Source organism: Dendrobates tinctorius, unplaced genomic scaffold (genome assembly GCF_039654945.1).
Source record: "Dendrobates tinctorius isolate UK_male_01 unplaced genomic scaffold, ASM3965494v1 ptg000073l, whole genome shotgun sequence".
Classification (NCBI taxonomy): Eukaryota; Metazoa; Chordata; class Amphibia; order Anura; family Dendrobatidae; genus Dendrobates; species Dendrobates tinctorius.
The window spans coordinates 34,772,163-34,798,224 of NW_027361741.1; the positions used below are offsets into that span (position 1 = coordinate 34,772,163).

The 26,062-nt window shown below is 44.7% G+C and overlaps 1 protein-coding gene across 1 annotated transcript in view; it reads right to left on the reverse strand.

Moving 5' to 3' along the window:
* LOC141096234 (hydroxysteroid 11-beta-dehydrogenase 1-like protein A) overlaps positions 1-22,225 on the reverse strand; it is a 64,918-nt gene extending 42,693 nt beyond the window's left edge. Inside the window, exons 1-3 of the mRNA XM_073582736.1 lie at positions 22,083-22,225; positions 11,531-11,661; positions 11,131-11,242 (exon numbers count right to left, since the gene is read on the reverse strand). Of these exons, the coding sequence (XP_073438837.1) occupies positions 11,131-11,242; positions 11,531-11,661; positions 22,083-22,167 (328 nt within the window). The 5' untranslated portion in view covers positions 22,168-22,225. The remainder of the gene's footprint in view (positions 1-11,130; positions 11,243-11,530; positions 11,662-22,082) is intronic.
* Between the last annotated feature and the right edge of the window lie 3,837 nt (positions 22,226-26,062).

Below are 26,062 nucleotides of genomic sequence, written 5' to 3' on the forward strand. Positions count from 1 at the left end.
CAGCTATCCACTCCTAGGGGTCAGCCGCCATCTATCCAAGGTCAGTCCTGGAGTACCGCCTGGATCACCTCCCTTGTCTTTCCACGGACTACGGTGTTGTTAGCTGCTGTGTGTCCGTGGTCGGATTGGGTGAGGCTCCTAGACACGCCCCTTCAGGTCTTCCTTGGGCTTTGGCACAGTGGTTCCACCACCCAGCCCGTTACTCCAACCATGCTGGGTGCCCAAACTTTTGCATCGGCCCATTTTCCTTTTGTAGTTTTTAAAAGGTAAAAGATGAAAAAATATACATACAGTATATTTATATGCTTTGCCTAAAATACTAAGGAAATGTGTCATCTTTAACTTTAGGCCTTTTAGAGATCATTTCAACTTCAACTCACAATAACAGTAATTATAACCAGGGGTGCACAAAAGTTAACATGCCACTTGTAGGGCAGCTGGGTTGGTGCAGTGCGACAGACAGGCAGGGACCATAGAAAGTTCAATGTAAACAGTGTCTTTATTTACAGACTCACATACAGGCGTGATATCCTCCAGATTTCCATATATACAATCCATGTTCAAAATCCTTTGCCGTGGACAATGACACCGCCGTATCTCTTGGTTGCATCAGCAGCCTTGATGCCCCTGGCTCTGTGTTAGCTTCACACAGACCTGGGATTGCACAGAGCCTGCTGCTGTGCAGCTTGCAAACTCCAAAAACTGACACACCCAAGGCAAAACTGACAGATTTAAATGGAATCGTGGCCATAGAGCCACTTCCAAAACCCGGAGTGGAGAGTGCAATTCGCCCCACTACCAAACCTGCAAATCCCTCAAAAAATAAAAGCCTTTAACAGGTTTTCCTAAAATTCTGACTGAGTCACTACTTGGACCCAATCCATATTTTCTTTTGTTATGCCTTATGAATCACAGGCATCCTGTGAATACAAGGTACTCCAGCGGCTTTAATAGGACTACATCCGCATCCTGGGGGACACATATCGGCCCTCGCATATGGTTCCCCTCACTGCCTCATATATCCCTCGCCTGTTCAGAATTGTGGGGCTGAACACTTGTTACCATACAGGGTGCCCGCGACAGGGCATCCGCATTCCCTTGCTCCTTCCCTGCACGATGTTCCACTGTGAAATTGAAATTTTGCAAAGACAGGAACCATGGGGTGACCTGAGCATTCCTCTCCTTGGCATTTGTCATTCAGACCAAGAGTGAATGATCCGTCACTAAGAGAAACGGTTGACCGAGCAAATAATAGCGCAGGGACTCCAAGGCCTACTTAATAGCCAGGCATTCTTTCTCCACTACGCTATAATTTTTCTCGGCCAGGGTGAGTTTTCTACTCAGCTAGGTGACCGGATATTCCCCTCCATTCACCTCCTGCGACAGGACCGCTCCTAGACTGACATTAGAGGTGTCTGTCTGTACGACGAAATCTCTCTTGAAGTTGGGGCTGATGAGGACTGGCTGTCCGCACAGCGCCACCTTCATAGACTGGTATGCTTCCTCCGCTTTACGGTTCCACCGCACCATGACCGACTTCTTTCGCTTTAGGAGATCGGTTTGGGGTGTTGTTCTCCCAGAGAAATTAGGTATAAACCTCCGGTAATACCCAACGATGCCGAGAAACGCTCTCACCTGCTTGGTGGTAATAGGTCGGGGCCAGTTCAGTATGGCCTAGAGTTTATTTATTTGGGGTTTAATAACCCCATGGCCGATCACGTATCCTAAGTACCGGGCTTCCTCGAGCCCTATCCCACATTTCTTGGGATTTGCTGTCAGGCTCACAGCTCTGAGCGAATTCACTACTGCTTCTACCCAGGACAAGTGGGTATGATGGGTATGAGAGTCAGTACTAAAGATGATGATGTCTTCCAAGTACACTGACATATACTTCTGATGGGGTTCTAGCACTATGTCCATCATCCTCTGGAACATGGCTGGTGCCCCTTGTAGTCCAAAGGGCAAGACAACATAGTGGTACAGACCCTCAAGTGTTATGAAGGCGGTCTTCTCTTTTGCTAACTCCATGAAAGGCTTGTGCCAGTAACCCTTGGTCAGATCGAGCATGGCAAAGTACTGGGCCTGCTCTAGTCACTCAATCAGCTTGTCCACCTAGGGCATTGGATCAAAGTCAAACTTTGACACCTCATTCAATTTACGAAAGTCATTACAGAACCGTCATGATCCGTCCGGCTTTGGGATTAGCACAATGGGGCTAGCCCACTCACTGCGGGACTCATCAATGTCTCCTAGCTGGAGCATTTGCCTCACCTCACTCGCGATAGCATGTCCTCAGGCCTTGGGCACACGGTATGGCTTCATACCCTTACATGACACTCGGTGACAATGACATGCTGGATGACAGAGGTGCGGTCTGGTAGTTCCGAGAATACATTCGTGTTCTCTTGTACTAATTACCAAACTTCTCGACGCTGCAGTTTCAAGAGAGTATCTCCTATCTTTACTGCTCTCTCGGCCTTTGCCTGGGATGCTATCGGAAGGTCCCCAGATGATACTTCTGGAGTCACATCCATCAGCATACACTCCTGGTCCTTCCACGCATTTACCAGATTGATGTGGTACAACTGTTTGGGTTTTCTCTTCCCGGGTTGGTATACTCGGTAGTTCACCTCCCCAACCTTTTCCCAAACTTCATTTGGCCCTTGCCACTTGGCCATAAACTTACTTTTGGCAGTGGATACCAAGTCTAAAACTCAATCTCCTGCATTAAAGGAGTGTACTGTGGCCTGTTATATGAGCGGCTCTGCACCGCCTGAGCATCCACCAAATGCTCCTTTACGATAGGCATGACTGCTGCGATCTGGTCCTGCATATTGGCCACGTGCGGCAACTCGCAAATGGCGAACATCAAGTAGGGCAACAACATGTCCCAATCCCTTCCATCCTTGGAAACTACCTTCTTTAACATGGACATGAGGGTTTTTACATGAGCGCTTGACTTATCCATTGACCTAGGGGTGGTACACCAACGTGCGCAACTGCTTTATCTTGAAGAGCTTGTACAGTTCCTTCGTCACCTTGGACATAAATGGAGTCCCCTGATCAGTAAGGATCTACTTTGGTAGTCCAAGGCGACAGAACATGGCAGACAACTCCTGGGCCATAAGTTTAGCCAGCCAAGGTGTGCTGAAGCGGAATGGCCTCCAGGTACCGCTAATATGTGTTAGTGGCCCCGGGCGGATTTTACTATCAGCCCTACCAGATTCATTGCAATCCCCTCAAAAGGTACCTCTATAATGGGTAGGTAATGGGTTTGCAATTGGTGAGGTTAGCACTCAGGACAGGTTTCACAGAACCTCTGCACCTCAGCGTAGATCCCAGGCAAAAAAAAAGCTGCAATATGCGCTCCTGTGCCTTTTTGGCCTCTAAGTCCCCTCCCAGCATGTGGGTGTGAGCCATTTCAAGCACCAACCGATGGTAGGATTGGGGCACTATAAGTTGTTCTAGCACCTCGTCCTGTAATTTATCAACCTTGGTTGATTGCCATACGTGGGAACTCCATCTCCGCACACGGTTGCTGAGCCACCCCATATACCTCGATTACTCTTTCCAATGCCCGGGTCAGTGTAGGATCCTGGAGCTGGGTAGTCCCAAAGGAAGTCCCAAAGGAAGTCCCTGGGGCAATTACAGCTCGGGGATTGTCAGGGTCTCCTCAACCTCTCCTGCCATCACCTCTAGGTTAAACCTATCAGGTTCACACTCTTTCACTAAAGGGGTGACCCCTATGTCAGGAACCCCTGTGTCAGGATCTTTGGGCTCTGCCCCAGAAAAATACTTGCCTGGGGAGGGTTAATTTTATTTTTCCACAGAGACCAGAAGAGGGAAAAATCCCTTCCCAGGACAGCCCCGTACAGAAGTGTCTTAACCACCCCCACCACATGTTTAATTTCTCTGTAGGGCATAAAAAATGAAACTTCTACTGTTGGACACTTGCGGAGTTCACCACATATACACATGACACTCACATTTTTCCCACATTAATAGGGGATGTGGTCTGGAAGATAACTCTGCCTCCAGAGGTAATTATTAATAGAAGGGGGACTTAACAGTGTGAGACAAGTAACTAACACAGAACAGGAGAAATGAACTTTGTCTTTTTGCAAACACATTTTTTGCTTTTCTCTGAACTCTGCTGTATTGCAACAATATTGTAGCCTTGTCTGCCTGCAGATGGAAGCTGAAGCTGAGAGGAACCTGCATATGTGTCAATTATAATCACACACAACACTGCAGTGAAATCAGGGGTGCAGAGAGGGGCCAGTACACATCACACTGGTAGCTCTCATTCATGTAAAATAATCTCTGGAGGAAGAGTTATCTTCTGGACAGTGTCGTCCCCAGAGCCTGGAAGAGGTCATTTATATAAAGTGACTAGCTGAAGAGCCCGGCGCTGCCCGGGCATGGTAACTAACTACGGTTAGTTATAACAAATTATAATGATTATATCTATATATATATATATATATATATATATAAAGCTGAGTGTATATTCCCACCCACTCCGCATAGCCACATTCACTATAATATCCCACATCATCCCTTCAGCCAGAGCTACCGGACTACTACCCCTAATATCCCACATCGTCCCGCCAGCCAGAGCCACTGGACTACTACCACTAATGTCGCACATCATCATCAGAGCCACCGGACTACTACCCCTAATATCTCACATTATCCCGTCAGAGCCACCAGACTACTACCCCTAATATCCCACATCATCCTGTCAGAGCCACCGGACCACTACCCCTAATATCCCACATCATCCCGTCAGCCAGAGCCACCGGACAACTACCACTAATATTCCACATCATCCCATCACAACCGCCGGACTACTACCCTTAATATCCCACATCATTCCATCAGAGCCACCGGACTACTACCCCTAATATCCCACATCATCCCGTCAGCCAGAGCCACTGGACTACCACCCCCAATATCCCACATCATCCCGTCAGCCTGGGGTTAGAACCAGAGCTCTAAGTGGAACGGTCCTAACTTCCATACCGGGGATCCCTTTAAAGGAAGCCTGGGGAGAATCAGAGTGCTGAGGGATTTACCCTAACTTCCATACCAGAGATCCCTTTAAGAGAGGCCTGGGGTCAGTACCAAAGCGCAGAGTGGATTTGCCCTCACTTCCATACCGGAGATCCCTTTAAGAGGGGCCTGGGGTCAGAATCAGAGTGCATAGTAGATTTGCTCTCACTTCCATACCAGGGATCCCTTTAAGAGGGGCCTGGGATCAGAACCAGAGCACTGAGTTGAATTGCCATAACTTCCATACCAATGATCCCTTTAAGAGAGGCCTGGGGTCAAAACCAAAGCACTGGATGGATTTGCCATGAATTCCATACCAATGATCCCTTTAATAGAGGCCTGGGGTCAGTACCAGAGCACTTGAAGGCAATTGTCCTGACTTCCATTCCGAGGATCTCTTTAAGAGAGGCCTGGGGTCAAAACCAAAGCACTGGATGGATTTGCCCTGACTTCCATATCAACGATCCCTTTAAGAGAGGCATGGGGTCAGTACCAAAGCGCAGAGTGGATTTGCCCTCACTTCCGTACCGGGAATCCCTTTAAGAGGGGCCTGGGGTCAGAACCAGAGTGCTTAGCGGAATTGCCCTAACTTCTATACCAATGATCCCTTTAAGAGACCCTGGGGTCAGAACCACATATCTGAGTGGAACGGTCCTAACTTCCATACCAGGGATCTCTTTAAGAGAGGCCTGGGGTCAGAACCAAAGCGATGGATGGATTTGCCCTGACTTCCATACCAATGATCCCTTTAAGAGGGAAGATGTGCCTATGGGATGGAGGATGTGTGATGGGGATATGGGCATAGGAGGTTGATTCATTTCTGTCATGCGGTCTCTGCTCCTTTCTGGGGGGCAGACAATGGCTGCGATCTTATGTTTCCGGGGATGCTAGATTTCTCCCACCCTGTCAGTGTCTGCTGAGGTGTTGTCGTGGAGTGAGAAAACTGTTGCTCATAGCAACCAATCACAGCTCAGGTTCTTTTAAACATCTCTGGTGAAATGAAAGATGCTCAGTGATTGGTTGCAAGGAAAACTGTTGCTCATAGCAACCAATCACAGCTGAGCTTCTTACAGCTCTGGTGAAATGAAAGATGCTTTGTGATTGGTTGGTGATACACACATACACACATACATACATTCAGTTTTATATATATAGATAAAAGATGATTTCTCAACAAGGCATCTGATATGACGCATACAAGTTGGACTGTTTTTCAACAGTCTTTAACCCCTTTCTGACATCAGACGTACTATCCCATCCATGGGACCCGGGCCCCTATGCCCATGGACAGGATAGTACGTCTAGCGCGATCAGCGGCGCCCACGTGGTGAGCGCCACTGATCGCAGCCGGGTGTCAGCTGATTATCACAGCTGACACCCGGCACTATGTGTCAGGGGCGGTCACGGACCGACCCCGACACGTTAACCACTTGCACACCGCGATCAAATACGATCGCGGTGTACCGGGGGTTAAAGGGAAGCATCGACAGGGAGGGGGCTCCCTCCGTGCTTCCCTGAGCCCCCACAGCAGCGCAATGTGCAGCGCTGCTGCGGTGGGCTTTTTCCCTGCAGGTCCCCGGATCCAAGATGGCAACGGGGACCTTCGGGGGCCTGCAGGGAGCTGGCTTCCTCAGTGCCTGCAAAGCGCAGGCAAGGAGGAAACCTGCACACTGCCTGTGACAGATTTCTGATCTGTCACAGTGATCTGTGATGTGACAGATCAGCGATCTGTCACAGGACAGTGATGTCCCCCCGGGACAACCTAATAAATTAAAAAAAAAGTGTACAAATAATTTTTTAAAAATCGCTAAATAAATTTAAAAAAAATATTCCCTAATAAATTAATTTTTTGGAAATAAAAAAACCCAAAAACAATAAAAGTACACATATTTAGTATCGCCGCGTCCGTAACGACCTGCCCTATAAAAGTGTCCCATTAGTTAACCCCTTTAGCGAACCCCTTAAAAAATAAAAATAAAAAACGAAGCAAAAAATAATGATTTATTATCATACTGCCGAACAAAAAGTGCAATAGCGCGCGATCAAAAAGACGCATATAAATATCGTTAGTACTGCTGAAAACATCATCTTGTCCCGCAAAAAATGAGCTGCCATACAGCATCATCAGAGAAAAAATAAAAAAGTTACAGCTCACGGAATAAAGCGATGCAAAAAGAATTATTTTTCATATAAAATTGTTTTTATTGCATAAAAGCGCCAAAACATAAAAAAATGACATAAATGAGGTATCGCTGTAACCGCACTGACCTGAAGAATAAAACCGCTGTATCAATTTTACCGCACGCGGAATGGTGTAAACGCACCGCCCAAAAGAAATTCATGAAACGCTGGTTTTTGTTCATTCTGCATCCCAAAAATTGGAATAAAAAGCGATCAAAAAATGTCATGTGCCCGAACATGATACCAATAAAAACGTCAACTCGTCCCGCAAAAAATACGACCTCACATAACTCAGTGGGTCGAAATACGAAAAAATTATAGCTCTCAATATGTGGTGATGCAAAAACAATTTTTACAATAAAAAGCGTCTTTTAGCGTGTGACAGCTGCCAAAAATAAAAACCGCCATAAATAGTAAATCAAACCCCCCGTTATCACCCCCCTTAGTTAGGGAAAAATAATAAAATTAAAAGAAATGTATTTATTTCCATTTTCCCATTAGGGTTAGGGCTAGGGTTAGGGCTAGGGTAGGGCTAGGGCTAGGGTTAGGGCTGAGCTATGGTTAGGGGTGTGTTGGGGTTAGGGTTGGAGTTAGAATTGGGGGTTTCCACTGTTTGGGCACATCAGGTGCTCTCCAAATGCAACATGGCGTCTGATCTCAATTCCAGCCAATTCTGCGTTGAAAAAGTCAAATGGTGCTCCTTCCCTTCCAAGCTCTGCCATGCGCCCAAACAGTGTTTTACCTCCACATATGGGGTATCAGCCTACTCAGGACAAATTGCAAAACAACTTTTGGAGTCCTATTTCTCCTGTTGCCCTTAGGAAAATAAAAAATTGGGGGCAAAAACATCATTTTTGTGGGAAAAATATGATTTCTTTATTTTCACGCCCGGGCGTTATAAACTTCTGTGAAGCCCTTGGGGGTTCAAAGTGCTCACGACACATCTAGATAAGTTCCTTAGGGGGTCTAGTTTCCAAAATGGTGTCATTTGTGGGGGGTTTCCACTGTTTAGGTACATTAGGGGCTCTTCAAAGGCAACATGACACCCGCAGACCATTCCATCAAAGTCTGCATTCCAAAGCGTCACTATTTCCCTTCCGAGCCCCGACGTGGGCCCATACAGTAGTTTTCTCCCACATATGGGGTATCAGGGTACTTAGAACAAATTGGACAACAACTTTCGAGGTACATTTTCCCCTGGTACCCTTGGGAAAATAAAAAAATTGGGGAGTAAATGATCATGTTTGTGGAAAAAATATGATTTTTTTATTTTCACGCCCGGGCATTATAAACTTCTGTGAAGCCCTTAGGGGTTCAAAGTGCTCACCACACATCTAGATAAGTTCCTTAGGGGGTCTAGTTTCCAAAATGGAGTCATTTGTGGGGTTTCCACTGTTTAGGTACATCAGGGGCTCTCCAAGGGCAACATGACACCCGAAGACCATTCCATCAAAGTCTGCATTCCAAAACGTCACTACTTCCCTTCCGAGCCCCGACGTGTGCCCATACAGTAGTTTTCTCCCACATATGGGGTATCAGTGTACTCAGGACAAATTGGACAACAACTTTTGGGGTCCACTTTCTCCTGGTACCCTTGGGAAAATAAAAAAAAATGGGGACTAAATGATCATGTTTGTGGAAAAAATACGATTTTTTTATTTTCACGCCCGGCGTTATAAACTTCTGTGAAGCACTGGGGGAGTTCAAAGTGCATCACCACACATCTAGATAAGTTACTTAGGAGGTCTAGTTTCCAAAATGGGGTCAATTGTGGGGGGATTCCACTGTTTAGATACATCAGGGTCTTTCCAAACGCGACATGGTGTCAGATCTCAATTCCAGCCAAAAAAGTCAAATGGCGCTGCTTCCCTTCCAAGATCTGCCATGCGCCCAAATAGTGGTTTACCCCCACATATGGGGTATCAGCTTACTCAGGACAAATTGCACAATAACTTTTAGGGTCCTGTTACCCTTGGGAAAGTAAGAATTGAGGGAGAAAAGATCATTTTTGTGGAAAAAATATGATTTTATAATTGTACGGCTGTACGTTATAAACTTCTGTGAAGCCCTTGGGGGTTCAAAGTTCTCACCAAACATAGAGATAAGTTCCTTGGGGGGTCTAGTTTCCAAAACGGTGTCATTTGTGGGGGGTTTCCACTGTTTTGGTACATCAGGGGCTTTCCAAACGCGACATAGTGTCTGATCTCAATTCCAGCCAAAACAGTCAAATGGCGCTGCTTCCCTTCCGAGCTCTGCCATGCGCTCAAATAGTCGTTTACACCCACATTTGGGGTATCAGCGTACTCAGGACAAATTGCACAATAACTTTTAGGGTCCTGTTACCCTTGGGAAAATAAAAATTGGGGGTGAAAAGATCATTTTTGTGGAAAAAATATGATTTTTTAATTGTACCGCTGTACGTTATAAACTTCTGTGAAGCCCTTGTGGGTTCAAAGTTCTCACCACAAATCTAGATAAGTTCCTTGGGGGGTCTAGTTTCCAAAACTTGTGGGGGGTTTCCACTGTTTAGGTACATCAGGGGCTCTCCAAACGTGACATGGCGTCCGAACAGAATTCCAGCCAATTTTGCATTGAAAAAGTCAAACGACGCTCCTTCCCTTCTGAGCTCTGCCATGCGCCGAAACAGTGGTTCCCCCCCACATATCAGGTATCAGCATACTCAGGACAAATTGCACAATAACTTTTCCAGTCCAATTTCTCCTTTTACCCTTGGTAAAATAAAAAAAATTGAACCTGAAATATTTTTTTTGAGAAAAAAGTTAATATTCAAAAAATTCCTGTGAAGCACCTGCAAGGTTAATAAACTTCTTGAATGTGGTTTTGAGCACCTTGAGGGGTGCAGTTTTTAGAATGGTGTCACTTTTGGATATTTTCTATCATATAGACCCCTCAAAGTGGCTTCAAATGTGATGTGGTCCATAAAAATAAAATGGTGTAAAAATGAGAAATCGCTGGTCAACTTTTAACCCTTATAACTTCCTAACAAAAAAGTAAAGTAAACATGTGGGAAATGTTACTTATTAAGTTTTTTGTGTGCCGTATCTCTGTGATTTAAGGGCATAAAAATTCAAAGTTGGAAAATTGCGAAATTTTCAAAATTTTCACCAAATTTCCATTTTTTTCACAAATAAACATAAGTTATATGAATGAAATTTTACCACTAACATGAAGTACAATATGTCACGAGAAAACAGTGTCAGAATCACCGGGATTCATGGAAGCATTTCAGAGTTATTACCTCATAAAGAGACAGTGGTCAGAATTGTAAAAATTGGCGAGGTCATGAACGTGCAAACCACCCTTGGGGGTAAAGGGGTTAACCTCTATGCCCATATTAATAGTTTCCAAAATCCAAAGGGAAAAAAGGTGCAGCACTCACCGGATGAGTTAAAAAACCACAGACCTTTATTGAACCATCACAAGTATGGACAAGGTTTTCACTGCATGCCTGCACGTATCTAGCCTGTGTAAACCTTGTCCATACTTCTGATGGTTCAATAAAGGACTGTGGTTTTTTAACTCATCTGGTGAGTGCTGCAACTTTTTTCCCTTTGGATTTTGGCTTCTATACATGTGGTTTCTTGCAAGCACCATGACAACCGATTCTAGACCGCCTATGTGTAGTGGACTCAGAGGGTTTTGTCTCCACATGTGAGTAGCTGTGCCTTAGTGATGTTCTTTATCTGTCTTCAGTTGTTTTTTTCCATATTAATAGTTTACATAAGACAAATGTGGTGACAGAATCATATTTTGAATTATGGGTTATCTATGATGTAATAAAAGCTAAGACTAAAGCATGGTAGATTGTCTTTACATTGTTAACCATACAAAGTAAATTCTCCTGATTGGCATTTAAATAAAAAACAATTTTACCTAATTGTTTAATTGCTTCTTGGCCCACGTTCTGAGCTAAAGTCACATTTTCCATATCGGCTACCACATAACCGGCAGATGCTGCTCCTAATTCCAAACACTTCTTTGCCACCTAAAATACCAAAAAAATTTCAAGGCTATTGACAGGGAAAAAAAGCAAAAATGTTCTGTTACGTGAATCAGCATTTTAATTTGGACAGACTATCTTAGGTGACTGCTGACCTTAACTTCAGGTTGGTTTAACTAGAAAAGCGATAATGACACCTGACGCTCAGATTCCTGCATGGATGTTCCCGGTGGGGCATGGATGTTCCCGGTGGGTCTGGTTTGCTTACGATACTCATATGATAATAGTGTTACATGTAATTATACATCAAAAGTTGAAGCTATATAAACATACCTCCTGTAGTTGCTTAGCCCTTCTGGCAGTGAGCATAACATGAGCCCCCATTTCTGAAAATCTGTATGCAATTTGCTCTCCAATTCCTGTACTTGATCCAGTCACTAGTACTCTCTTCCCTTTTACCATTTCTAGAAGAAGCAAAGTTACACAAATTACAGGTGGAACCTTGCTCACCAGTGTCCATAATTCAACATTTGATAAAAAATGATAGAATCCCAAATGAATATATCTTATTTATATGGTAAGGTGACTGTTCAGATGACAATTTTTTTCACACGAATCAAATGTCTGAATGAAACAAATTGAATATTTTTATAAGATTGTCTATTCAAGTCTATGGGTGTGCAAAAAAATATGATCCCATATGGATCAACTGTATAGCATCCATTTTTTACAGATATATTGCAATTCCTGACATAGGAAACGGTTTTAAATTACATTTATTGCTGATGTATAAAAATTGATGCCAAACGGATAAGAATACAGATGAAAAATCAGTCATTTTTTATAAATGAAAATTGGACGATTTCTGGGGGTTTTTTATACTGTCGTGTGAAATTAGCCTTACGAATATAGAAATCATAAACATGACATAAAAAGTCTGGTAATATCTGAACAATTTTGCTTTGTGTAACAAATAAAAGTACAGTAAATTAGTTTCATTATCATTATAGATTTTTCCAGATCTAGTCAGAAAAAAAACATGGAATCACTCAATCCCATGGGCAGACATATCGCTAGTTCAACCGATGCATCTGCATCGGGGCCCAGAGGCTCCAGGGGGCCCCTGCAGGGCGGCTAATGCATACCTCCCAACTGTCGCGGGCGGGAGCTTATTTTTCCCGCATTGCACGCCCCCATGCACCGACCCCATCCTCGCCCTCCCAGAGACCCACCGGCCACCGCAGCAACTCACTGATAAATCCCAGCAATGACGTCGCTGCGCTGTTCTGTGCGCACAGGACCTGTCACTGGAGGGGAGGAGTCAGGGGTCACATGATCAGGGGCCTCGGTGTGTGCAAGACTCTGCTGTGCTTGTTGTCTTCATGCTGGATGGGGAAGTTTATGTGCGGGGTCAGGAGGGGTTTACAGGGTGGATGTAGCAGAGCCGTGTGTGTACAAGGTGTACGGAGCAGAGCCGCGTGTGTATGAGGTGTACGGAACAGAGCCGCGCGTGTACGAGGTGTGCGGAGCGGAGCCGCGTGTGTATTTGGTGTACGAAGCGGAGCCGTGTGTGTACGGAGCAGAGAGGTCTACGAAGTGGAGCCAAGTGTGGACAAGGTGTACGGAGTGGAGCCATGTGTGTACTGAGTGGAGCCGTGTGTGTGCGAGGTGTGCGGAGCGGAGCCGTGTGTGTACAAGGCATACCAAGCGGAACCATGTGTGTATGAGGTGTGTGGAGCCATGCGTGTACAAGGTGTATGGTGGGGAGCATTCATACCTCCCAACCGTCCCAGATCCAGTGGGACAGTACCGAATTTGAGAGAGAGTCTGCCCCGGCCGGGAGCTTATTTTTCCCGTGGACACAGGAGTACACGGCGGAGCTCCAAGGAGCACTTTAAAATTCGCACGTGACGTTCCACCGGAAGTCACGTGCTAGAAGCTGACCGGAAATGAGGTAATTTTAGGCGGAGATTGTGACGGAGCCATGGAGGAACTTCAGGGAATGCTTCAGATCCATCACCGTGTCCTCCTCCCACAGCACGGACAGTGGGATCGCCTTGGACTCGGGAATGTCGGCCATGTGAGTGGATCATGATATGTCCTGCAACGGGAGGCTCAAGTGGGCACTACAATGGGAGCCGGGCTGCTATAGTATCTTTATGGAATCTTTCTTTCTTTCTCTCTCTAATCTTACTTTTTTTTCTTTCTCTCTCTCTGTGTTCTTTCTTTCTTTCCTCTCTTTCTTTCTCTCTCTCCTTTCTCTCTCTCTGTTCTTTCTTTCTTTCCCCTCTTCCTTTCTCTCTCTCTGTTTTTTCTTTGGCTCTGTTCTTTCTTTCTTTCTTTCCCCTCTTTCTTTCTCTCTCCCTTTCTGTTCTCTTTCCCTTCTTTCTTTTTTCTCTCTCTCTCTGTTCTTTTTTTCTGTCCCCTCTTTCTTTCTCTCTGCTCTTTCTTTCTTTCTCTCTCTGTTTCTTTCTTTCTCTCTATCTCTCTTCTTTCTTTCTTTTTTCTTTCTCTCTCTGTTTCTTTCTTTCTCTCTCTTCTTTCTGTCTTTCCCCTTTCTTGCTCTCTGTTCTTTCTTTCCCCTCTTTCTTTCTTTCTTTCTTTCTTTCTTTCTGTCTTTCTTTTGCTCTCTCTGTTCTTTCTTTCTTTCTCTCTCTGTTTCTTTCTTTCTCTCTGTTCTTTCTTTCCACTCTTTCTTTCTCTCTCCCTCTCTGTTCTTTCTTTCTTTCCCCTCTTTCATTTTTTCTCTTTTCTTTTTTTCTGTCCCCTCTTTCTTTCTCTGTTCTTTCTTTCGTTTTCTTTCTCTCTGTTTCTTTCTTTTTTTCTGACTATATCTCTGCTCTTTCTTTCCCCTATCTTTCTTTCTTTCTCAGTTCTTTCTTTCTTTTCCATTTCTTTCTCTTTCTTTCTCTCTCTGTTCTTTATTTCTTTCCCCTCTTTTTTTCTTTCTTTCTCTGTTCTTTCTTTCCTCTCTTTCTTTCTCTCTCCCTCTCTGTTCTTTCTTTCTTTCCCCTCTTTCTTTTTTTCTCTCTCTCTGTTCTTTTTTTCTGTCCTTTCTTTCTCTGCTCTTTCTTTCTCTGTTTCTTTCTTTCTCTCTGTTCTTTCTTTCTTTCCCCTCTTTCTTTCTTTCTCTCTCTCTTTCTCTCTCTCCTCTCTTTCTTTCTCTGTTTTCTTTTTTCTCACTCAGTTCTTTCTTTCTATTCCTCAGTACCAGTCAGTGTGCCCACAGTACCAGCCACTGTGCCCATAATGTTAGCCACTGTGCCCTCAGTACCAGTCAGTGTGATCAGCAGTACTAAATGGGTGTGGTTGGGGAATGGACATGGGTGTGACTAATAGTGAAATGGGCGTGGTCTGACACGGAGAGCAGTGCCGTTGGATGACGTCATCATTCAGCAGCCAGTTAGCCGCTGTGCCAGAGTGAGAAAGCGCAGGCGCCGGTGATGTTGCGGACAGGTGAGAGGTGCCGTGTGTGTATGTATGTATGTATGTGTGTGTGTGCATAGGTGGAGAAGAAGACAATGATGGGGTGATGGGGAGAAGGCCATGATGAGGTGATGGGGAGAAGGCCATGATGGGGGTGATGGGGAGAAGGCCATGATGGGGGTGATGGGGAGAAGGCCATGATGGGGGTGATGGGGAGAAGGCCATGATGGGGTGGTAGGGGAGAAGGCAATGATGGAGGTGGTGGAAAGGGCAATGATGGGGTGGTGGGGAAAAAGAAATGATGATGTGGGTGGTGGGGGAGAATGCAATGATGGTAGTGGTGGAAGGGAAATAATGGGGGTGGTGGAGGAGGAGGAAATGATGGAGGTGGTGGAATGGGCAAGGATGGGAGTGGTGGGGGAGAAAGCAAAGATAGTAGTGGGGGAGAATAAAATGATGGAGGTGGTGAAGAGGGCAATTATGGTGTGGGGAGAGGACAATAATGGGATGCGGGGGGAGGAGGACAATGAGGGGTGTGGGGGATTGGGATGGGAGGAAGGGGGACTCATAATGGCCTTAGGAACGGGGGGAGGAAGACATTATCGCTTATTATGTCTAACACAGTCCCTTAGTATATAGTGTACTCACTTATTATGTCTAACACGGTCCCTTAGTATATAGTATACTCACTTACTATGTCTAACACAGTCCCTTAGTATATAGTGTACACACTTATTTATAACACAGTCCCTTAGCATATAGTGTACGTACTTATTATGTATAACACAGTCCCTTAGCATATAGTATACATACTTATTATGTATAACGCAGTCCCTTAGCATATATTGTACTCACTTATTCTGTATAACACCATCCTTAGTTACATAGTTTCCTCTTTTATTATGTATAACACCGTCTCTTATTACGTACCATCCTTTCTAGTTATATATGGTGCCGTCCCTTATTATATAGCTTCCTCTGCTGTTATGTATAGTGCTGTCTCTTACATAGTGTATTCTTGTTAATTTTGTTATTCACAGCGCCCTCTTTTATTACATAGTCCCCTCTCTTTTTAGATATAAAATGACTGCTGATCGAGGAGCCGGTGATTAGACTACCAGTCCATCAGCTCCTCCATTAGAAAGGAAGCTTTCCCATGTTCCATCAGCCATCATTGCATTATACAGCTAACAAGACAGGACAGTATGTAATAAAAAACAGGGCTCTATATAATCCAATATGTAAGGGACGGTACTGTACATGACAAGAAAGGGCACTGTGTAAGGGACAGCAATATTCATAATAAAGGAGACTATGTAATATATATACATGTATGTGTGTGTGGCTATATATACAGTATATATGTAGCTTTGTCACCATAAAAGGAAGGGGGCCCAGACAAATTTCTTGCACAGGGGCCCCAAGCTGTCAGTGCCCGCCCCTGCTCAATCCTGAGTATGAAATTATAGACTAGCAAACAAAATGGGAAGTTTATGAAACTAAAATGAATAGGTAGTCCAAAGGGGAATTAAACAATCAGGATAGAAAACTTAAAGCAATATGCCTTGAAAATAGAATATGCATCAAAGAAATTATGAAAATGAAATGGCCGGAACAGTTTTCAACTGTAAGAAATCAGCACAATGCAATGGGATCTACACATAGAAAAGCTAAGAAAGAGCCGAAACATCTAACCAATAGGAACCATAATTACATAGGACTAATGGATAGTCATGAAGTGTGGATGATTGGATAAAAATGTCATTAAAGGGATCCTGTCATCAGGTGTTTATACCCCCAAACTAATGTTATTTACAAGTGCTTCTCACTAAATTAGAATATCATCAAAAAGTTAATTTATTTCAGTTCTTCAATACAAAAAGTGAAACTGATATATTGTATAGAGTCATTGCAAACAGAGTGATCTATTTCATGTGTTTATTTCTGCTAATGATGATTATGGCTTACAGCCAATGAAAACCCAAAAGTCATTATCTCAGTAAATTAGAATAATTAACACAAAAACCTGCAAAGGCTTCCTAAGAAATTAAAAAGGTCCCTTAATCTGTTTTCCATAGGCTCCACAATCATGGGGAAGACTGCTGACTTGAAATATGGTCAGAAGGCAGTCACTGACGACACACTTCACAAGGAGGGTAAGCCACACAAGGTCATTGCTAAAGAACGTGGCTGTTCAGAGTGCTGTATCCAAGCATTTTAATGGAGAGTTGAGTGGAAGGAAAAAGTGTGGTAGAAAAAGGTGAACAAGCAACTGGGATAACTGCAGCTTTGAAAGGATTGTTAAGAAATGGCCATTCAAAAATTTGGAGGAGATTCACAAGGAGTGGACTACTGCTGGTGTCATTGCTTCAAGAGCCACCACACACAGACGTATCCAGGATATGGGCTACAAGTGTCGCATTCATTGTGTCAAGCCACTCATGGCCAATAGACAATGCCATAAGCGTCTTACCTGAGCCAAGGAGAAAAAGAACTGGACTGTTGTTCAGTGGTCCAAGGTGTTGTTTTCAGATGAAAGTAATTTTTTTATTTCATTTGGAAATCAAGGTTCTAGAGTCTTGAGGAAGAGTGGAGAGGCACACAATCCAAGCTACTTGAGGTATAGTGTGAAGTTTCCACAATCAGTGATAGTTTGGGGAGCCATGTCATCTGCTGGTGTAGGTCCACTGTGTTTTATCAAGTCCAAAGGCAATGCAGCCGTCTACCAGGAACTTTTAGAGCACTTCATGCTTCCCTCTGCCAACAAGCTTTTTGGAGATGGATATTTCATTCTCCAGCAGAACTTGGCACCTGTCCACACTTCCAAAATTACCAATACCTAGTTTAAAAACAACAGTATCATCGTGCTTGATTGGCCAGCAAACTCACCTGACCTTAACCCCATAGAGAATCTATTGTCAAGAGGAAGATAAGAGCGACCAGACCCAACAATTCAGATGAGCTGAAGGCTGCTATCAAAGTAACCTGGGCTTCCATAACACCTCAGCAGTGCCACAGGCTGATCGCCTCCATGCCACACTGCATTGATGCAGTAATTGATGCAAAAGGAGCCCCGACCAAGTATTGAGCTACATCTCAGTAGGCCAACATTTCAGATTTTAAAATTATTTTTCAAGCTGAAGTTATAAAGTATTATAATTTACTGAGATAATGACTTTGGGGTTTTCATTGGCTGTAAGCCATAATAATCAACATTAATAGAAATAAACACTTGAAATAGATCACTCTGTTTGTAATGACTCTATACGAGTTTCACATTTTGTACTGAAGATCTGAAATAAATTACGTTTTTGATGATATTCTAATTTTGTGAGAAGAACCTGTATATGACTTTAGCTCAGGGTATTAAAACCTGATGACATGTTACCTTGAAATAAAATAATTCACTGACACCTAAACTGGGTATGCTTCAGAAAGCCAAATTGTTTATTAACCCCTTAAAGATCAGGTGCCAGCTTTTGACAGAGGGTTGTGCAAGTGTTAACAGGTACAAGGGATGTAACAGCGCAAACAATGAGGAGACAGTGGTGCTTAAACCAACAATTATTTATTTGAGCAACACAATCAAAGGGGTGCCTTCGGCACAATAACAGGGAATAGCACAAACGGTGAAAATTAAACAAGTCATGTTACAAGAAGAATACAGATGAACAGGATATTGGCACACTGCGATTTACACTCTATCTTTCTATTGTAGTGCAGTGGGGTTGGTTCAGTGCGACAGACAGGCAGGGACCACAGAAAGTTCAATATAAACAGCGTCTTTATTCTCAGACTCACATAACAGGAGGGGTATCCTCCAGATGGCAGTCGAGTTTCCACAAATACAGTCCGTGTTCAAAACCTGTTGCCGTGGACAATGGCACTGCCGTGTCTCTTGGGTGTATCAGCTGACTTGAAGTCCCTGGCTCTGTGTTAGCTTCACAGAGTCCTGGGTTGCACAAAGCCTCCTGCTCTGCAGCTTGAAAACTCCAAACTGACACACCAAAGGCCAAACTGAGAGATTTAAATGGAGTCGTGGCCATAGAACCACTACCAAAACCCAGAGTGGAGAGAGGGATTAGCCCCACTACCAAACCTGCAAATCCCTCTAAAAATAAAAGCCCTTGAGAAGTTTTCCTAAAAATCTGAACGGGTCTATTAATAGGACCCAATCCGCACTTTTATTTTGCCTTGTGATTCACATTCGTTCTGCTGTAAACACAAGGTGCTCCAGCGGATTTAATATGACTCTGTCCGCATCCTGGGGGACACATATCAACCCTCGCATATTATTACCATTAAATAACTGTTATTGTTAGTGATGTCTTAGTCCTAATATCCCAACCTAAAGGTCGTCACTGTGACTACTGGGCCCGTTACCATCATCACTCTCTAGGCAACATAAAACATCACACAGGTCCTAATGGGAGTCAAAGATACTACCCACTAGGCTGCAAGTCCCAAATGAGTGAGTTACTCATAACACTCGTCACATTAGCCACTTTCATTCCCTGAAGCAAGACCCCGGTCTCCCCTTTGTACCGTACATCTACACTGGAAGCGATGGCTCACACGAACATCCTTCTGCTGTGGCATAGTCGTCTCTCTGTCTCTGCTCTGATTCTGCCCGCTCTGGTCAGCATTCCCGGCTCTGGTCTGTCTCGAGTCTTTACTTGGATCTGGTCTGTCATCTCATTTACTAGAATCTGGTCTCTCGACTACTTTACTCGGATCTGGTCTTTTGTATTGCCAGCTACAAGCCAGCTCGCTGTACCGAACATCCATCTTGCTACAGATTCATATGTCAACTTCTAACATTCACTGCCATCCTGGGCATTTTATGTGACCTGGTGTTTCCTCCAAACTCTTCCCTGAGGGAACATACACTTCACTCTTGAGTACCTACTAATGCAATCCTTTCTGCGTTCACTTTTTCTATAGCAAATGTTGGTGTTCGCTTGCAGCCACTGTGTTAGGAATTAACTGTTTGCATCTTCTCATCCACTCAATGACGACTTTTATTCCCCATTGACTTGCATTGGGGTCGGGTTTCGGACGAAACTCCGACTTTTTTTGCCCTAGTCGGACCAGTTTCATTTGAAACAAATTTTGTTTCATGAAACCCAATCTGACCAAAGTCGCTCAACTCTAGACACCTCTATTCTTGATTACCAGCCTTGTTGAAGCTGACAGCTGAGAGTTGCAGCCCCCAGCTGTGAGTTTTAATGAATACTCAAATCAGCTACTTCTGCTATCGCTGTTATTAGTGGCAGCAGGCGTCGGATGATGGGAGTGGTAGTCCCATCAGCTGACATCAGTGACCTGAGGTAAACTTTAGGGCCCCGCCACATATAGCGATCTCGCTAGCGAGATCACTTCTGAGTCACAAGTTTTGTGACGTAACAGCAATCTCACCAGCGAGATCGCTGTGTGTGACAGCCATCAGCGACCGGCCCCCCTGCCGGTATCGCTGATCGCTGTAGGAAAGCCCTGGACATTTTTTTGGTCGCTGGCCAGCACGCATCGCTGCATGTGACAAGCGGGAGACCAGCAATCAGCTGGTAACTAAGGTAAACGCAGGGTTTCTAAGCACTGCGCTGTGCTTAGAAACCCTCTGTGTACCTTAGTTACCACCGCGCTGATGCAGGGAGCTGGTAACTAAGGTACACATCAGGTTTCTAAGTGACGCACGTCCCTTAGAAATCCGATGTGTACCTTAGTTACCAGCTCCCTGCATCAGCGCGCTGGTAACTAAAGTACACAGCGACGCCACGCGCTCGGCGTCTCTGGTCCTTATCACTGGTGAAGCTGTCTGTTTGACAGCTCACCAGCGATCATGTAGCGACTCACCAGCGATCCTGACACGTTGATATCGTTGTCGGGATCGCTGGTGAGTCGCTATGTGTGACGGGGCCCTTATACCTCCGATCACAGCAGGGTGCTCACGCTGTCTTTTGACAGCATGGGAACCATGGCTCTCTGACCAGCGGGGAAGATTTCACCGCCAATCAGAAGTGGTGTTTGTCATGCACATGACAGCACAACAAACAACCGGTGTTCGAGCAGCCAAACCCGAACAGTAACATGGACTTCCTGGCAAAGTCTGTGGAAACCGAACTTTACTGTTCGAGTTCACCCATCTCTAATCAACTGGCCTAAAAAGAAGTGGAGAAACATTTTGTGGACTGATGAAAGAAAACTTTTTCTTTTTGGGTCCAAGGACCATAGACAGTTCATATGATGACCCCCAAACTCTGCATTCAAGCCACAGTACACTCTGACAACAGTGAAGGATGGTGCAAACAGCATGATATGGGCATGTTTCTCTTACTATGGTGCCGGACCTGTTTACCGCATACCAGGAATCATGGACCAGCTTGCATTTATTAAAATACTTGAAGAGGTCATGTAACCTTACAATGAAGAGGATATGCCCTTGAAATGGGTGTTTCAACAAAACAATGACCCTAAACACACCAGTAAACAAATCTTGGTTTTAGTCCCACAAAATTGAGGTTATGGGATAATTGTGGGATATAGTCTAAACATCTGGGCTGGAATAACAGATGACAGGTGCCAGAAGTTGGTTGACTCTATGCAACATACAGTAGATGTGACGCACTTCTAAGAAAACTGTGGGTATGCAACTAAATATTAGGTTAGTGTTTTGCAGGAATGCTAAATCCACAAAAATGTACATATTGTGAGTTTGTAAAGACAAATGCTAATTATGCAAATTGTCTCTTCAGAGAGGAAGAGGACTAGAACTCTAGTGCCACCTATTGGAGGTAGCAATCCTAAAAGTCAATGTTGAGCCTAGTTACATGACTTAGGATAAAAGCCAAGCCAGAATCTCCATTTGCAGACACTGTGTTTCGGGGTACTGCCCCTCATCAGTGCAAAGTGGGAGATCTGGTTTGGGTGTTAGAGAGGCGTCTGACCGATATCCAAGAAGTATAATTTCTCCGTGCGGAGAATGACATGCTAAGCATGTCGAGGTGAGGAGACTTAAAGCCGCAATGCTCCTCTGGGAAATATGCTAATTATGCAAATTGTCTCTTCAGAGAGGAAGAGGACTAGAACTCTAGTGCCACCTATTTGAGGTAGCAATCAAATGCAGACACTGCTGTTTTTTAGAACAGTCTGATGCTCGTTTTTTGTTATTTTCTTTAAAGTAGTTAAAAATTATATACATTTCTCTTCATGTTTTGAATTAGAAAACCGTGAGCAATGTTCCCAATGCTGGAAATAAAAACTAGTATAAAGTTCTTGTGATTAACTCTTTTTTGAACATTGCTATTATTTTGAACCCTACTGCACATCCCCATTTAGCTATGTTGTACAATCCCTTACACTACACTATTTATTATATTTCTCATGTAGTAAGCTTGAATATGAATGCAGAAACTCCATCTACAACATGTTAAAACCGTAAACAGAATATTAATCTACTCACCCGGAGTTTTGGTCTCTGTGCTGTAAAAGTAATAGGCACAGAGCCCTATGAGCAGAGCGGACAGCAGCAGCTTCATCCCTGCCATGCTGCTAGAGAACTGTTCGCCTGTGTCAGGAGAATGACCTCCAGGCTCGGCAGGCAGCTTCTCTTCTAGCCCTGATAGTTTACCTTCAGGGTAAACTGCTCCTCCCAGGTAAAAGTAGAAACGCTATGTATTTCCCATTCATTTGGGTGAAACACATTGCAAACCCACTGAAAGAATTGACATTTTTGCAGATTTGAAAAAAACAATTTGAAGGTTTAAATCTGCAAGGAAAATAATAAAGAGCATGTGCCAGAGATTTCAGAAATCTCATTCTCTTTGCTGATTCAGTAAAACGCAGCATTCACATATACCCGAGAACCTTCCCTGTAAGGCCGGTTTCACATTAGCGCTTTTTAAGCGCACGCACGGCCGGGGGTAGCTCCGCCCCCGAGCCGGCTCTCTGCCCGGCGTGCCCGCCCCTTGCTTGTAGCGCCGCCTCCTAGCGGACAGCGGCGCCTGCGATCGGCGCACCCTATCTTTAGCATAGGGTGCGCAGATCGTGCGCAAGCCGTGCGCTAGTTGCGCTTTGACCTGCGCTGCGCACTCTTGACGGTGCGCCATGCGCGCCAAAATCAAACTTTTCGGATTTTGGCGCGCATGGCGCACCGTCAAAAGTGCGCAGCGCAGGTCAAAGCGCAACTAGCGCACGGCCTGCGCACGATCTGCGCACCCTATGCTAAAGATAGGGTGCGCCGATCGCAGGCGCCGCTGTGCGCTAGGAGGCGGCGCTACAAGCAAGGGGCGGGCACGCCGGGCAGAGAGCCGGCTCGGGGGCGGAGCTACCCCCGGCCGTGCGTGCGCTTAAAAAGCGCTAATGTGAAACCGGCCTAAGCATGAAGACATTTATTCACTTGTTTATCTTCACGTTTTATAATTGTTTATTACAACGAGACATGGAGACGACTCCAGATCACTGAATGTGTACTAGGGTATGTGCACATGGTGTCTTCAGGCTGCCAAAACCGTGCATTTTCCTAGCCGAATACACTTCAGGAAGCTCTCTTTTTCTGTGATGTTTTGCAAACCTAAAGCCTCTTTTTTTTACTGTTTTTCAGTTGTTTCCGAATGTTATTTTGGACGACCGCTGTCATCTTCTTTGGCGTTATTTCAATGTTTTGGAGACACCTTTAGTACTGGTGCTTTTTGGATTTTTTTTTAAACTCCATTCAGCAATTAAGGAACTTCTAACATTTCTTTTTTTAACCAATAACTCTCACGATATGCTGAAAAAGATGTGTGTTCTTTTTAGCCTTCTCATTGACTTGTGCTGTAACTATGGAGCGTCTTCATAGCAGAACCTGCCAGAAGAATGATTAAGTCACTTTGACCTCTTTGCTTATTTGGAAATCTCAAGTGGTTAAAACATCCTCGTGGACAGGAAGTCGTTTTTACATAGAAATTAATATGTTCATTCTTTAGAGCAGACCTGGGCAAATAGCGGCCCACAGGCCACATCTGGCCCTATGGCTGTTCCAGTTCTGCTTAGGGAACGGGAGCGAGGTATGTGTTTTTTCTTCTTTCATGTGTGTATGGGATGAGTGCCTGTATATAGGAGGCTATGTGGGGCTTCATATTGTACAGCTCTGGCAAAAACTAAGAGACCACTGTACAGTTTTATAAAAATTAGCTTCTCTACATGTCTGACAGCCATTCCATTCCAGTGTCAGTTGAATTCCAACCTGAATACACCTCGTTCTACTTAATGTGCTTCTGATAAGGTGATCACCTGAGCCAAATCTTATTTAACAAAGTGAAGTATAAAAAACCCTGCTGTGGTGTTCACAATCCTCTTGTAATAGGACAAGCTGGATGGCAAAACAAGTGCTAGTAATATCCTAAAAGTAATAGGAATGAAAAAATAACTTTTAACCATGCCAAAGGAGTTGAAAAGAAACGTCTTGAGTGAGGAAAAGAAGGGTTCAATTCTGGCTTTACTAGCAGAGGGATAAAGTGAGCGTCATGTTGCCTCCATCCTTAAAATTTATTTGATGGCACTCCATTACAATGAGGTCAAGCAGCATATATTGGGGACAACAAAGCTACAGACCAGCAGAGGACAAAAATGACTCCCAACTGACCGGGATGACCGTCATCTTATTTGAATGTCACTCAGCAACCGCAGGATGACATCAAGTGACCTACAAAAGGAATGGCAAATGGCAGCTGGGGTGAAGTGCACGGCAAGAACAGTTCGTAACAGACTCCTAGAGGCAGGGTTCAAGTCATGTAAAGGTAGAAAAAAGCCTCTCATCAATGAAAAGCAAAGGAGAGCCAGGCTGAAGCTTGTCAAAGACCATAAGGATTGGACTGGAGTATGGTAATCTTCTCTGATGAGTCTAATTTTCAGCTTTGCCCAACACTGGGTCATCTAATGGTTAGACGGAGACCTGGAGAGGTGTAGAAGCCACAGTGTCTTGCACCCACTGTGAAATCTGTTGGAGGATCGGTGATGATCTGGGGATGCTTCAGCAAGGCTGGAATTGGGCAGATTAATCTTTGCAAAGGATGTATGAGTCAAGCTGCATGCAAGGCTATCCTGGAAAAACTGTTGATTCCTTCTGCTCAGGCAGTGTTCCCTAACTCTGAGGACTGGTTTTTACAGCAGGACAATGCGCCATGCCACACAGCTAGGTCAATCAATGTCTGAATGAAGGACCATCACATCAAATCCCTTTCATGGCCAACCCAATCTCCAGACCTGAACCCCATTGAAAACCTCTGGAATGTAATTAAGAAGAAGATGGATCGTCACAAGCCATCAAATAAAGAAGAACTGCTTACATTTTTGTACCAGGAGTGGCATAATGTCACCCAAAAGCAGTGTGAATGACTAGTAGAAAGCATGCCAAGATGCATGAAAGCTGTAATTAAAAATCATGGTTATTCCACAAAATATTGATTTCTGAACTCTTCCTGAGTTAAAACATTAGTATTGTTGTTTCTAAATGATTATGAACTTGTTTTCTTAGCATTATCTGAGGTCTGCAAGCACTGCATTTGGAGCGCACCTAGGACCGTGGATACTCAGTACCGGGTCGGTACTTAGAGGGGAAGTATCACAGTAGTGGGGACCCAGTCCGTGGCCCTAGTGTCCAGTGAAATAGGGTTCATTGAGGAATAAAGTTTATGTGGGGATAAGTTCATGACGCCACCTGTGGTGTTCGGCAATTTAGGTGGAGGCCGATGCTGCAGTTCAGACCGCTGGGGATGATGGCAATGCAGCAGAGTTGGTTCAGCTCCCCACTGGTGGAGCTAGTCCCCAGGGCAGTGGTTAGATGAAGGATGGGGATAATGGAGGTGCAGGACTGGGTATAGGGTCAATAACTGCAGACACACGGATTGCTGTTTTCTTTTACCTCTACTGAAGGCTTGTGGTGCAGACCGGAGCACTGGTACAGATGGAATTGGAGTTCTGGCCGCCTGAAAGCAGATCAGAGTCCCCTGAGCCAAGTGGTGTTGGAGGCCTCCTTCCTGTGCTAGTTTCTGAGGTCTCTGCAGCTTGAAGCTATGCTCAGTTCTCTGCTCTCTACAGTCATTAGTACTTGCCCGTATGGCAGGCAGCTTGAGCCTTTTACAGGTGTCACTCCTCTTTGGTGGCTCGAGGCTCTCATATGCTACTGTGCCTTTGTGCCTTCGGGGTTTTAGTGGGACCAGGAGGCCTGCAGTCTCCTGCCCTCCGGATTCAGCTACTGGGACTGTCGTTCCCAGACAGCCACGGACTCAGGTGTCCAGTATCAAGCGCTCAGACCTGAGGTGAGCTTCCTTACAGCTCTACTGTCCCAGGCTTCCCTTCACTTCTTTTCCTCTCTCTTGTTCTCTGCCCTAGACTGGGGAGCAGCTACTCCTGCTTCTTGCTTCTCTCACTCCCAGACTCAGACTCTCTAACTCCTCCAGC